Source organism: Tachysurus fulvidraco, chromosome 17 (genome assembly GCF_022655615.1).
Source record: "Tachysurus fulvidraco isolate hzauxx_2018 chromosome 17, HZAU_PFXX_2.0, whole genome shotgun sequence".
NCBI classification, from domain to species: Eukaryota; Metazoa; Chordata; class Actinopteri; order Siluriformes; family Bagridae; genus Tachysurus; species Tachysurus fulvidraco.
This window is the reverse complement of record NC_062534.1, coordinates 22,344,398-22,359,601: the sequence shown is the minus strand read 5'-3', so window position 1 is coordinate 22,359,601 and position 15,204 is coordinate 22,344,398. Positions and strand designations below refer to the sequence as shown.

General features: G+C 42.5%; 1 protein-coding gene across 5 annotated transcripts in view; it reads right to left on the bottom strand.

Moving 5' to 3' along the window:
* Positions 1 to 15,204, bottom strand: part of mical2b (microtubule associated monooxygenase, calponin and LIM domain containing 2b) — a 59,635-nt gene that overhangs the window by 14,265 nt on the left and 30,166 nt on the right. For 3 of the 5 annotated variants that reach the window (XM_047802221.1, XM_047802220.1, XM_047802222.1), the window contains exons 20-28: positions 14,906 to 15,025; positions 14,012 to 14,113; positions 12,876 to 12,980; positions 12,594 to 12,626; positions 11,392 to 11,572; positions 10,652 to 10,716; positions 10,253 to 10,331; positions 4,833 to 4,956; positions 762 to 841 (exon numbers count right to left, since the gene is read on the bottom strand). In XM_047802221.1, coding sequence (XP_047658177.1) covers positions 762 to 841; positions 4,833 to 4,956; positions 10,253 to 10,331; positions 10,652 to 10,716; positions 11,392 to 11,572; positions 12,594 to 12,626; positions 12,876 to 12,980; positions 14,012 to 14,113; positions 14,906 to 15,025 — 889 coding nt within the window. The remainder of the gene's footprint in view (positions 1 to 761; positions 842 to 4,832; positions 4,957 to 10,252; positions 10,332 to 10,651; positions 10,717 to 11,391; positions 11,573 to 12,593; positions 12,627 to 12,875; positions 12,981 to 14,011; positions 14,114 to 14,905; positions 15,026 to 15,204) is intronic. The other 2 variants (XM_047802223.1, XM_047802224.1) reach the window with 1 other exon arrangement.

The window sequence follows — 15,204 nt, the reverse complement described above, 5'->3', positions numbered from 1 at the left end:
GTTTAACAGTGCTTGGTGTACGTGTATATTGTGTTTGCTCAAATTTAACCCACAAATTAGCAAAAATGAGCACGAAACAGACGTCGTTAGAAAGTTAGAAACTCTGCCGGTGTTCTGGATTGAAGTCATGGCGGAATACCCTGAGATTGTCACCACAGCACTTACATCCCTATCGCCATTTCTGACATGCTGTCTGTGTGAAGCGGGGTTTTCTGCAGTGACGGCAACCGAAACAAAACAACGGAATAAACTGGACATAAGCGACACACTTCGGGTGTCAGTGTCTCCTATTACCCCAGATGGAACCGTCTCGTTGTACAGAAACAAGCTCAGGGTTCTCATTGATTTAGTGTTGTAGTGAGTTAAAAAGGCATGTTTAAATACAATTAAATTAAAATTATTCATTTTAATTTAATTGTATAGACGCCACCCCCCACCCCCAGCGGGCCGCGGAAAAATGATCAAACATTGACCGGTCCGTGGCGAAAAAAAGGTTGGGGACCACTGTGATAAGGTAATGAGACGTACATGAGCTCAACAGCTGCTGTTCAGCTGAATTCGTATCTGACCCTGAGCAAAACGTTCAGCCCAGCCAAAACAAACAGAGCTGTACTGACGACTACCACTCCCAGATCTACTGATAAGGACAACAGAGGCAGAGAGAGACCGGACAGGTGAGGAGAGGAGAGGAGAAGAGAGAAATAGGACGCTTATGAAAACCTAGATGTAATGAAAGTTTACAGCAGGATGTAGAGACTCACCTCTGTCGAGCTGTGAAGAGCTCGGACCGAGCGGCTCGGACTCTGAGGCAAGATCCTGAACAGAAGGGGCTCCAAACACGCTGAACATAGTGTAAATGTTAATAATGTTGACATAAGTCCATACACACACACACACACACACACACACTCACACGACAATGAACTGATGATTACTTGCCTATGTGCATGTGTCAAAGGTTATAAGGGTATCAACTGGTATGTAGAACAGAGAAATAAAGATGGATAGGTATATAGAAAGATGAGAAGACAGACGGACTGGGAGACAAAGACAGACAATTATAGCGCAACAGAAAGGAAGAGAGAGAGAGAGAGAGAGAGAGAGAGAGAGAGAGAGAGAGAGAGAGAGAGAGAGAGAGAGAGACCGTTGGACTGCCAATAAACTTAGTGTAATATGGACAGAGGCAAACCAACAAGATAGATAAATAAGCAGATAGACAGAAACAGAATGATAAGACAGAGAGACTTAAAGACAAGCAGACTGAAGTACAGACTGAAAAACACTGGACTTCTTAATGTACCCTCAAACTCAAACGACCTAGATGCAATGACTAACAGCATAGACGCTATATTCACTAGCACATTAGACACTGTTGCCCCAGTCAGATTACAGAAGGTTAGAGATAAAACACTTGCACCATGGTATAATAGTCACACTCACACCCTCAAGAGAGAAACCCGTAACCTCGAACGGAAATGGAGAAAAACTAAATTAGAGGTGTTTAGAATTGCGTATAAGGACAGTATGTCCAGCTATAGACAGGCTCTAAAAGCTGCTAGGGCTGAGCACCTGAGCAAACTCATAGAAAATAACCAGAACAATCCCAGGTTTTTATTTAGCACAGTGGCTAGTTTAACAAAAAAATCAGAAATCTGAACACACTATTCCATCACATTTCAGTAGTGAGGACTTTATGAGATTCTTCACTGATAAAATCGAAAGTATCAGGAATAAAATAGGTGACGCCCAACATATGAGAGCAACCAGTGACACAATCTCACCTAAGGCTTTACACAGCTTTACAAGTACAGGACAGGAAGAGTTAGATAAACTTATTACTACAGCTAAATCAACAACATGTTCACTAGACCCCATCCCAACTAAATTACTGAAAGAAGTGTTACATAAAGCTGGTGAGCCTCTTCTTAATATCATTAACTCCTCGTTATCTTTAGGTTACGTCCCGAAGTCTTTTAAGTTGGCAGTTATTAGGCCACTCATCAAAAAACCTAACTTAGACCCTAATGAACTATCAAATTACAGACCTATCTCACACCTCCCGTTTATGTCTAAAATACTTGAAAAGGTTGTGTCTGTTCAACTGAGCTCCTTCTTACAGGAGAGCAACATCCTTGAAGAGTTTCAGTCAGGTTTCAGGCCCCATCATAGCACAGAAACTGCACTTGTTAAAGTTACAAACGACTTGTTCTTAGCTTCGGACCAAGACTGTATGTCACTATTAGTTCTACTTGACCTTAGTGCTGCATTCGACACTATAGATCACAACATTCTTCTAGACCGCCTACAATATTACACAGGTATTCATGGTCAGGCTTTAAGCTGGTTTAGATCCTATCTGTCTGACCGATACCATTTTGTAGAATTAAATGGTGAATCCTCCAGTTTACTACCAGTTAATTATGGGGTCCCTCAAGGATCAGTTCTAGGACCTCTGCTTTTCTCTATATACATGCTTCCATTAGGGAACATTATTAGAAGACATGGGATTAGTTTCCATTGTTATGCTGATGACACACAGTTATATATCTCATCAAAACCAGATGAAATAGCCACAGTGTCCAAATTAACTCGGTGCCTTAGAGAGATAAAAGACTGGATGAGCTGCAACTTTCTATTGTTAAACTCCGATAAGACTGAAATACTACTCATAGGTCCAAAAACCAGTGCACATAAACTCTCACAACTTAACTCCCATTTAGAGGGATGTACTATTACAAGTAGCTCGACAGTGAAAGACCTGGGTGTTATATTAGACAGTAACTTGTCTTTTAAAAATCATATCGCCCATACTACCAAAACAGCCTTCTTCCACCTTAGAAACATTGCCAAGCTGAGAAACATCCTGTCTGTATCTGATGCTGAGAAGCTAGTTCATGCGTTCATGACCTCTAGACTGGACTATTGTAATGCTTTACTAGGTGGTTGTCCTGCATCTTTAATAAATAGGTTACAGTTAGTCCAAAATGCAGCTGCCAGAGTTCTCACTAGGACAAGAAAGTATGACCATATAACCCCAATTTTATCATCTCTACACTGGCTACCTGTTAGGTATAGAATTGACTACAAACTGCTGCTACTTACGTACAAGGCTCTTAATGGTTTAGCTCCCATGTATCTAACTAGTCTGCTACGTTACAATCCTTCACGCTCTCTGAGATCACAAAACTCAGGGCTTTTGGTAGTTCCCAGAATATCTAAGTCTACTAAAGGTGGTAGAGCATTTTCTTATTTAGCTCCCAAACTTTGGAATAGTCTTCCTGATAGTGTTCGGGGCTCAGACACACTTTCCCAGTTTAAATGTAGATTAAAAACTCATCTCTTCAGTCAGGCGTACACATAATACATCCCATAATATCATGCACCAGTACATCAGACCAGCACATTTTTATGAACGGCAGATATGTTAATCCCTTTCCACTGCTTTTCTCTTTGTACCCATCCCGAGGCATCCAGACACTGTACCAGCTCCCATCGTCCTCTGTGGGACGAAGCCTTTGGACATCCACTGAGCCGAGGCCGACTCTAAGAATCCTGAGACATCTCCAGTTAGACTCTGTGGTACTCAGAAGATCAGAAGTCCTTAAACCTCACACCAATACACCATTTGTTTGACTGTATATTACAATCACACCCCCAGTGTCACCCATATGAGGATGGGTTCCCCCTTGAGTCCGGTTCCTCTCAAGGTTTCTTCCTTTACCAATTTAAGGCAGTTTTTCCTTGCCACTGCTGCCTGAGTCATCTCAGACTTGCTCATAGGGGAATAAATACATACACACTGTGAACTATATACATCTAATAATAATCTAGAATTTTTATTCTGTTAATTCTTATTTCTTTTATTATTCGTTATTTCCTTTATCATTAATTATGTCTACCTTCTGCTTTATGTTTATGTTCTGTAAAGCTGCTTTGAGACAATGTCTATTGTAAAAAGCGCTATACAAATAAACTTGAATTGAATTGAATTGAATTGAATTGAAAAACAGCTTATGAATAGAGAGACTGGAGACTGATATACACAGAGAATAATGTAGATGGACAGGCGGACAGACAGGCAGAAAGACAGGAAGACAGACAGGAAGACAGACAGGCAGAAAGACAGGAAGATAGACAGGCAGAAAGACAGGCAGACAGACAGACAGGCAGGCAGGCAGACAGACAAACAGGCAGGCAGACAGGCAGACAGGCAGACAGACAGACAGGCAGACGGACAGACAGGCAGACAGGCAGGCGGACAGACAGGCAGACAGAGACAGACAGGCAGGCAGGCGGACAGACAGGCGGACAGACAGGCAGACAGACAGACAGGCAGGCAGACAGGCAGGCAGACAGACAGGCGGACAGACAGGCGAACAGGCGGACAGACAGGCAGACAGACAGGCGGACAGACAGGCGGACAGACAGGCGGACAGACAGGCAGGCGGACAGGCAGGCGGACAGACAGGCGGACAGACAGGCAGACAGACAGGCGGACAGACAGGCAGACAGACAGACAGGCAGACAGACAGGCAGACGGACAGACAGGAGGACAGACAGGCAGACAGACAGGCGGACAGACAGGCAGACAGACAGACAGGTAATCTGACAAACTTTTACACTGAAATTTAGATAGAAAGAAAAAAAAAAGGATGAAACCCTAAATGTGTTGAAACACCTTAATGAAATAAACACTGATTTAAATGAGAACCAGCACTAGGGCCTACGCCTGAATCTTAAATTAAACGCTCGTTTAAAATATAATGTACTACATAAGAAAAGAAAAAAAAAAAGAAGAGATTTCGGATGTGAAAGGAAGAGAAGTGATGAACCTGTTGCTGGTGAACTTGGGTAGATCTGAGAGCTGTGGCTCGGCTGAACTCTCCGCCGTTTTCTTGACGTCCTGAGGAACCTTCCTGATGAGGTCTTCCTGCGTCTTGGGCAATGAACTTACTCCTGTTGTGTTTACACAGAGAAAGACACGTGTGCACAAGAATAAGGGATTCACTAAAAGCTACTGATGAACTGTTGGTTCACGTGTCTTTACACACACAAATGTATGTACAAAATGAAGAGAAGGAAAAAAAAATATATCAATCTCTCACTCTCTCATGTACATGTAGGGATATTTAGTCAGAAAAGCAATCAAGAGACCAAGTGTAGTTCTGAACTTAATGCTACCACCACCATGTTTCCCTGTAGTGATGGTGTTCTCAGGGTGCTACTACCACCACCTTGTTTCACTGTTGTGATGGTGTTCTCAGGGTGCTACTACCACCACCATGTTTCCCTGTAGTGATGGTGTTCTCAGAGTACTGCCACCATCATGTTTCCCTGTAGTGATGGTGTTCTCAGAGTACTGCCACCATCATGCATCACTATAGTGATGGTGTTCTCAGGATGCCATCACCACCATGCGTCACTGTAGTGATGGTGTTCTCAGGAAACTACGACCACCATGTTTCCCTGTAGTGATGGTGTTCTCAGGAAACTACCACCACCATGTTTCACTGTAGTGATGGTGTTCTCAGGAAACTACCACCACCATGTTTCCCTGTAGTGATGGTGTTCTCAGGATGATGACCAGAGTTTGGTTTCTGTCAAATATAAAGCTTCAGACAGGATTTCATCCCAGCTTTGTGAAACGTGCAGGATGTTTGTGTTCAGATCTTTTCACATACTTTAGTTTTAGTCCTGGCCTCCTGGTTAATTCTCTGATTAATGCCAGTTTTGCTTGATGGCCTTGTGTGTTTTTCCTCCATTTATTAATAATGGTTTTACTGTTTGGATTTTAATACTTGTTCTGAACTTTGTGTCCTGGTCTTGTTTTGATAGTTCTCTGGACTTCATGATGCTGTTTGACGAGGCACGATTTCTAACAAGCTCTGGGTTTTTGGGTTCTTACAGGTACAGGTGTATTGATCTTGACATCATGTGACCAGGAATTAATGCTTAGATCATTAGTATGAATCAAATGTAAACCTTTAAATGTGTGCTGTAAATTAGAGAACCAATATTTTAAAAGTGTTTAGTAGAAGTGACGGTGTTCTCAGGATGCTACCACCACCACGTTTCCCTGTAGTGACGGTGTTCTCAGGATGCTACCACCACCACGTTTCCCTGTAGTGACGGTGTTCTCAGGATGCTACCACCACCACGTTTCCCTGTAGTGACGGTGTTCTCAGGATGCTACCACCACCACGTTTCCCTGTAGTGACGGTGTTCTCAGGATGCTACCACCACCACGTTTCCCTGTAGTGACGGTGTTCTCAGGATGCTACCACCACCACGTTTCCCTGTAGTGACGGTGTTCTCAGGATGCTACCACCACCACGTTTCCCTGTAGTGACGGTGTTCTCAGGATGCTACCACCACCACGTTTCCCTGTAGTGACGGTGTTCTCAGGATGCTACCACCACCACGTTTCCCTGTAGTGACGGTGTTCTCAGGATGCTACCACCACCACGTTTCCCTGTAGTGACTGTGTTCTCAGGATGCTACCACCACCACGTTTCCCTGTAGTGACTGTGTTCTCAGGATGCTACCACCACCACCACGTTTCCCTGTAGTGATGGTGTTCTCAGGATGCTACCACCACCACCACGTTTCCCTGTAGTGATGGTGTTCTCAGGATGCTACCACCACCACCACGTTTCCCTGTAGTGATGGTGTTCTCAGGATGCTACCACCACCACCACGTTTCCCTGTAGTGATGGTGTTCTCAGGATGCTACCACCACCACGTTTCCCTGTAGTGACTGTGTTCTCAGGATGCTACCACCACCACCACGTTTCCCAGTAGTGACGGTGTTCTCAGGATGCTACCCCTATGTTTCCCTGTGGTGACGGTGTTCTCAGGATGCTACCACCACCCACCACTGAGCTTCAGACAGGATTTCAGCCCAGCTATGTGGAACCTCCAGGATTTTTGCTGTCTACAGCTTCATTGTGTTCAGATCTTTTCACATCCTTTATTTTGAGCCTTGGCCTGTTGGTTATTTCTCAGATTAATGTCAGTTTTAACCAGTTTTTCTTGATGGCTTTGTGTATTTTTTATTTTCTTTTAATAATCTCTAGACCGGTCACTCAGAAGAAAATGGGTTTCATTTTGAATCTCAAGATTTCTTCCTCATATCGTCCAAGTTCCGTAGAGCTGCTTTGTGACAACATCTATTGTTAAAAGTGCTATACAAATACAACTGGATTGGAATGAGAAGATTCATGATCCATATCCGTTTCACCGGATAAATCAATCAAGTGCAGTCGTGACCATCTGAACATTTCACATAAAAATCTAAATAGATAGTCGCTCATTTCTTTAATAGAATTTTGGTGCAAGGAAAGGACAGAAAAGACCCAAACGAAAAGACCCAACACCCTTCTGAACACCAGTGATAGTGAGTTGTACACGCGATGGGTCGAATGTATGCACGCTTACTGGGCGGAACGTTAATCAGCACCCTGAGGGTTTGGGAATTGGGTTTGTGGGGTTTTAGTCGGGCAACAAGCCTGCGTTAACAAGACGCACTTTTCGGGTATATGGTGATTTAAGTGCAGTCAATATATTAGGAAGTGACAGAAAGGTTACACTGACGATCGTGTCGTGAGGGTGCAAAAAGTGCAGAGACGTTTTTTCTTTTTCCGTTCAAACCCCCCCCCCACGTTGCACATGTGATCAAAATGGTAAACAAAGAAACAGAAACAGAAATAGAGTTAAAAATAGATTTATTTAATACGTACAGGATTGAAAGGTATAAATTAAGAAAAAAAAATGAAGAACATTTATCATCCTGTGCTAGGAAACGTACAGACTTGTAGGAAAATCTATAAAGAGAACTACAAATTTACAAAAAAAAAAAATGGCAGAAAAATGGTTTAAACTACAGAAGGATCCTTCACTAAGTGGTGACCTCAGAACAAGACAGAGGTCTGGAGTGCGATTTGGACAGTAATGCAGCCTCTGCAGAAGACAGCAAGGCAAAGACACACAGAAAGAGAGAGAAAGAGCAAGAAATAAAATTTACCGATTTTTTTTTCCTTTTTAAAAAAAAAAAATGCATTATTAAATGCATACAACTAATAAAGTGCAAAACCACACACACACACACACACACACACACACACACACACACACACACACACACACACACACACACACACACACGTGTGTGCTTTCATAAGCAGGGCATTCGTGCTCGGGGTGCGTGTTAGCGAGTTAGTTTCAGGGACGATTACGAAGGACACGTTCATACAGAAGACCCATGGCGCAAGCAGTTAAAGGTGGGCGTGGCAAAGTGAGACCGCACCCTCGTCACCTGTCTAATGCAGGCCGATCACCTTCAGGCACCACCGTTCTGCCAATCAGGGGGTCGGAGCATTGAAAACATGAAACAGTCTAACAGTAGGGTGTGGATGAAGGATGAAGAGAAACAGAGGAAAGAAATTTAGGAGGATTTTTGAAAATATTGCAATAGATCATTTAAACTAACTAAAAAAATTGTACAGAAAACATGACTGCTATTGTATGACTTTAGAAATAATAATAATAATATAAAAACCTAAAGTGATACCGTTTGGCGTTTCCGCTTACAAATCGTACACAAAACCAGTGAGAGGTTAGCGGTGACACCTCAGAGTACAGCAGAGTGCTTTTCGTACACACGTTAAAGATTAATTAAAACATATTAGTGCTGACTAGAATAAACGAATACTCCAGCGTCTGGGCTCGAACTCGTCTCTTATCCGCTGTGCGACTTTCACCAAACAGAATTCTGAATCCTCAAAGTTCTTGATAATACAAGTTTTACAGCGGATCATGAATCGATTGTGGGATTACATATACCTTTATGTCCGAGCGCTTAATCGGCGACGCCTATAAAACAATTTTAACACACCAAAACTCTAGAGGATGTCTGGACAGGACAGCAAATGATTATTATTATTATTATTAATTTTCCTGAGAAACAATAAGAACACAGAGAAACAAATCTGGTATAAATGCTGCTTAATCAATCAATTAATGAATTAACCCAAGACTTAATGTTCTCTCCACTCCCACTTATCTACAAGTACTTCGCCGTAGCGAGAGGTGAAAAATCCAAGTATGTGGTCAGCTTTTAGCAACAAAGATTTTGTTCCAAATAAAAATGACACACTTTCCAAAATGTTTAAGGTCATAATGGAGTTCAGACGCAGTATGAAGCGGAAAGGTGTCGGATCTGATCCTCGAAGCACTGGTATGGATTTAGCTTTTCGTTCCTATCGTCGGACAGCATCTACACCTGATCCCACTTGTTTAATCAGCTGATCTTAGGCTTTTATTAGAGGGTGAACGGTTGGTCGGAATGAACCGATCCTGACCCGGCGCTTTATCGGGTAAGATGTAAAGTTGCGTCATCGTCCACGAGCTATGAGAGAAATGATGGGACTACACGACATGCTGTACCACATCACGACCCTAAGACTCCCGTCATCCGACGTGTATCGCGGGATGTGACGAGTGAAGTGGACATGATTTATGAAATGCCTTTTTTTTTCTGTCTTAATCCTCATGAATTTAGTGTGTAATAGAAGTTTGTTTCTTAGTACGAGGCTTTAAAAACAAACAAACAAACAAACAAACAAAAAAAACACTGGAGAAATCCTTTACTATAAAAATACTGATGAGCACTTAAAGCCTGTACAAGAGTAAATTTCAGTCCCGTGCTTTTAACACCTGATTTTGCAGATTTGGATCGTTAATTTAATCAGGAATTTTAAACAGGAAAAGCGTCAGTGTTCGGTGCAAGAGTGCAAATTTACTAATACTGCCATCAAACACCAGACAGATTCATGACCTCTGATTAAAGAGCCATGAACTGGAGGAACGTGTGCAGATTTTGGCACAATTTGGAAATCAAACACTGAGATTAAAGAAAGTTCAGCATGAATGGTGGCAGATTACTTGAACACCTCTGTGAAACAGCGGCGGGTTAAAAGAAGAGAGCGGAGTGTGTGGGGAAGGCGGTCGGTCGGTCAGACGCCTTACTCTAACGCTATAATTGAGTTTGGGATCTTCCCCTCGAGACAAATCTGTGCTGTTGTCTCATACAGAATAAACAGCAGAGGGATGCCGAGGCCCAGAAGTTCAGTAAAGAAGGCATAGTCGTCTCGCCGCTCACTGAGGTGTAACCATAAAGCCCAGACCACGCCATGCATCCAGCCGGCCAGCCGGCTCACGTGCAGCCGTTTCCTAAACAGGGAACTCAGGGTACCTGAAGGCTTCATGCGGAGGCTCCCGTTGGTGGGCAATCCGTCAGTATCGTCAGGTACAGACACGTCACTTCTGTGGACCTGTAACACGAGCACACACACATTACAAATTCACACACACATTACATACACACACACACACACACACATTACATACACACACACACATATATATACACACACACACACACACACCATACTGTATACACACGCTATATATATATATATACACACACACACACATACATACATACATACATACACACACACACACACACACACGTGCGCTCATGTGTATGTCCGTGTGTGTATATGCACACAAACACACACACGTGAGTGTGTGTAAAATAACCACTACATTATTCACTGCTCACAGGAAGTCCTGAGGTGATGAACATTACCTCTGGCTTTCGAAGCCTGTGGCTGGTTTTGCGCTGGGAAAAGTGCAGCTTGCAGTAAAAAGTACCTGCAAAATGCAAACGTTTTCATCAGCACTTAAAATGAAAGACATGATGTTTCTGACCACCGAACAATTACACTGAAGTCCTACGAGGACGAGATGAAATTAAGACCCGGTAAGGATTTTGTGCAGTTACAGGAAAATCGACTGAATTCTTAAAGCAGTGTGGAGTTGATCGTGTCCCTGATGTTAATTATTTTCCTATTACAGCTGTTTTGTAGTGATTTATTCCTGTCACACCACAGCAAGTATTTTGAGCATTGATCAAAAGAGGATTTTTCTGACCAATCAAATTTAAGAATTCAAAAATTATAGAGTGATGTATTTCTAGAATTCGAAATGGTTTCATGTTCTAAACTTAGTTAGTTACTATAAATTCGGCAGCTGTGGTTTAACTTTATTTAATACAGAATGACTTCAGTGGACCTGGGATTCGTACTCAACCTTTTCATCAGTGGTCCAACACTTTTAACTCGCTGTCCTAACAAATACGGAGCAACTTCCAAAGGTAAGGGAATTTACATTTTAAACTTTCCCTCCAGAAGGTTTTATTGGAGAAGAGAGGAGGGGAGGAAAGGAAGAAACTGAGACCCCATCTCCAAGAAATATTCTACTTCTGCTCCTGTAGGATGAAGCGACGACGCCCCCTGCATATATAGACGAGTGGTGTAGGAGTCGTACCTTGGTCAAACACGTGTCCTCCCAGCCTCAGTGTGGCGCTGCAGACGTCACATCGGAAACACTCTCGATGGAAGAAGTAGCCTTCTGCGCTCAGTCTCTCCATCACATACACACGCTTCTTACAGAAGTGGCACGTGTCGCTGCCACCCATCCCAGGAGCAAACTCCTTTCGCAGGTTAACCTGAAACACCAACACACAAAGAAGTGAGGGGAAAAATAGATAGATAGATAGATAGATAGATAGATAGATAGATAGATAGATAGATAGATAGATAGATAGATTCTGGAGGAGATTAGAAGTGCTCCCCGTCTGCTAATATTTCACACTCGCAAACCAAACGGTCTCAATCCCATCTGGGTTAAAAAGCCTGGCAGGTAGTTAGATGTGTAAGTGGAGTTACTGATGAAGCTGAAAGATTTTATCAGATCGGTCTAAAATATTGTAATTATAATACAATATATTTTAAGGAGAGTGTCAGGGACTTATTCATGACATGCCAGAGAATTATCCTGAAAAAAAAAAAAAGAAAAAAAAAAATGGACCAATCTTCCTAGAATGAACCTTCCTTAAGACCTTTTCTGGACTGATTTGATAAAACCTTCCGTGTGCTTAGTTCTCACTATATATAAATATAAAAAAAAAAATCATAACGTGATATGAGCAGAAAATTAGGGAACATCTTCAACAGAGTTTAATGCCTAGTGTCTGGAGCTTCATCAGCAGGACATCCGGTTCCTGAGTTTGAAACCTTTTCCATGTCTGGAAATTCACGTCCTTTTCAGACCCACACAAGACCCTCTCTAGCGGCTCATTTTCATCAAAACAATCTTCCTGATTCGGCTTCCTGTCCCGAGACGCTGGGTAAAGTGCCTTGTATAAAAGCTCCCACTCAAGAACTTTCCCTGCATTCTGTATTATTGTGACCTGGAAGGAAAACCTGTGCAATCTCCCATTCGATTTAGAAAATATGAATAAATATTAGACAGTGATGAGATGTTTCTCGCGAACACTCGTGACGGTCTAAAGGTGGAAAAGTTCAAGCAGCTGAATACCAAAAGATAAAAAAAAGTGGGGGAAAAAAAAGGGGATCTAAACCAGATTATGGCACATGAGGGTTAATCTGTGTGCTGATTAATCAGTGAAAAACACAAAGCTGGCGAGTCGCTCAGTTAGTTCAGTCAGTTACGTTCAGTACATTTACCGAACCAGACTCCTGGCTTCTCCTGGCCTCGGTCTGTAGACAAAAAATAAAAACGATTGAAATGAAATGCCAGGAAATTGATGGAGGAGAAAAATAAATAAATAAATAAATAAATAAATAAATAAATAAAATTAAAAAACAAAACAATTAAAAAAAACACTGATATGACAGAATCATATTCTTTGCAGCAATCATATATATATATATATATATATATATATATATATATATATATATATATATAAAACCCTTGTGTTTTGCCCCTGGTGCTGTTCTGCTTACCAGTGAGAGTGTGTAAGGGTTGTTGGGTCTGTGATCGGTTTCATAAAGGACAGCCAGAGTGGCAGCTTTAACACCAATTACAGAGGAAACTTTCCCCACTGTCCTCTAATCCAAGAGAGAAGAAGAAAAACAGGTAAATAGACAGGACGTGAGGCGTGAGGGTCAATAAAGAAAAAGACAAACGAATTGAAGAATGCTGGGAAAAAACAAACATGCTCAAACTGATACACAGCATTCAAATGCCATTAAGTGTGACTTCAAACACGGCTACAAAAGCAGCTCAACTCGTGCAGCAAAGAAAAACAAACAACAAATGTAATTAGTCTTAAAGTTCTTTCCAAACGATCAGGCGTGAACCCAAAGAAAAGGAGTGTGGAGTCAACATCTGGAGCTGAACGAGAGCCAGAGTTCTGTGTTCCCAAGAAACAGTGTAGGATGAGGTCAGTGAACAAAGATGATGGAGTTACTCATCAGGATGTGGGCCCACGAAGATAAAGCCGATGTCCGTTGGCCGAGGAAGATAAACACGTGACCGATGTAGCAGTGGGCCCACGAAGATATTGTACACACGTGACCGATGTAGCAATGGGCCGAGGAAGATAAACACGTGACCGATGTAGCAGTGGGAACACGAAGATAAACACGTGGCTGATGTAGCAGTGGGCCCATGAAGATACACACGTGACAGATGTAGCAGTGGGTGAAAGAGTATTTTTTTTGTTTGTTTGGGTTTTTTTTTTTTTACATGTGGAAAAAATTGACATACTAAAAATTCTTTAAAAGGGGGAACACATGACTCACTATTAATACTACAAAATAGTAAAGAATGATGCAGAGGCAAAAATCAACACAGTGCTTCTTCTTCATCTTATGATGAAGGATAGATATCTTCATCTCTCCTGATGGGCGTGGTCTCTTCCAGGGTGACTCCGCCCCTTTCCCCACAGCACATAAGCTCTCTGAACGATTTGATGATGTTAGATGTGATTAGTGATCGTCAAGACTTAACACCCACTAGATCTCAACACAGGTCCAGAAACTTTCACAATCTATGATGTGGTGCTCCTCACGTTTTCCATGCAGGATGAGTATTTGTTCCGACAAAACATGCCAAGTCTCCAATAAGTACTAAATACCTGTATAGAAGGATCGAGGCGTTGGACACGTTTGATCTCAGATTGATTTTTGTGCCCCTGGTGATCAGGAGTCGTCGGCTCTGACGCAGCATGTCCGTTACACTGCGATCGAACAGAACCACAGCGCGTTAATCGTTCTGTCTACTTAACCCGGTTTCTTCGTCAGGGTCTAATAGCGAGCGCTAGAGAAGGAAACGTGAGCTACGAAAGCCTAGAGTCTCATCAGCTCTGTGGCGACAGCCCGACATGAGCGGACAGGTTCTCGGTGGCTGTGGACGTCAGCAGCACACTGATCTCCAACACACCCGCTTTAATAAGAGATTTAGTCCTGTAGAAGAACCTGATATCCTGCAGGAGCTGTGCGTTTAACACACAAGGGCATGAGAGAGAGAGAGAGAGAGACAGAAGGAAGGAGATGAGAGAGAGAATAAGAGAGGAAGATAGAGAGAGAGAATAAGAGGGGAAGAAAGAGAGGGGGAGAGGGGGGGAGGGAGAGAGAGAAGGAAGGAGAGATGAGAGAGAATAAGAGGGGAAGAAACAAAGAGAGGGGGAGAGGGAGAGAGACAGAGAAGGGGGGCAGAGAGAGGGAGAGAGAGAGAATGAAGGAGAGACGAGAAAGAATAAGAGTGGAAGAGAGAGAGAAAGAGGGGAAGAGAGGGGGGAGAGGGGAAGAGAAAGAGACAGAGAGAGAGGGGGGATAGAGACAGAGAGAGAAGGATGGAGAGAAGAGACGAGAGAGAGAATAAAAGTGGAAGAGAGAGACAGAGAGAATAAGAGGGGAAGAGAGCGAGAGACAGAGGAAGCGAGAACGAGAAGGAAGGAGAGACAGAAGACAGAGAGAGAGATGTGTCTCACAAACACACACACACTAAGCCTGGAGGCTGATGGTGTTACCTGCTTGGACTGAGCTTCAGGAAGAGGAGACAGCAGACAGGACAGAGCAGAGGGCTGAGGGAGAGATGGACATGAGAGAGGTTTAGGAGAAGAATCTGGAACAGGAGAGGGTCTGCTCTTCTACAGGAAGAAACAAGGACAGAAAGAAAGAAGGGTTTAAAAACAAACAAACAAACAAACAAAAAACAAAAGATAGCAAAATAAATTAAAGAAAGGAAATTGTCAAGAAAAATAAAGATCAAACAATAGAAAATAGAAGATAATTAAGAGGAATCAAAAAGAAAGAGAGACAGCAAAAT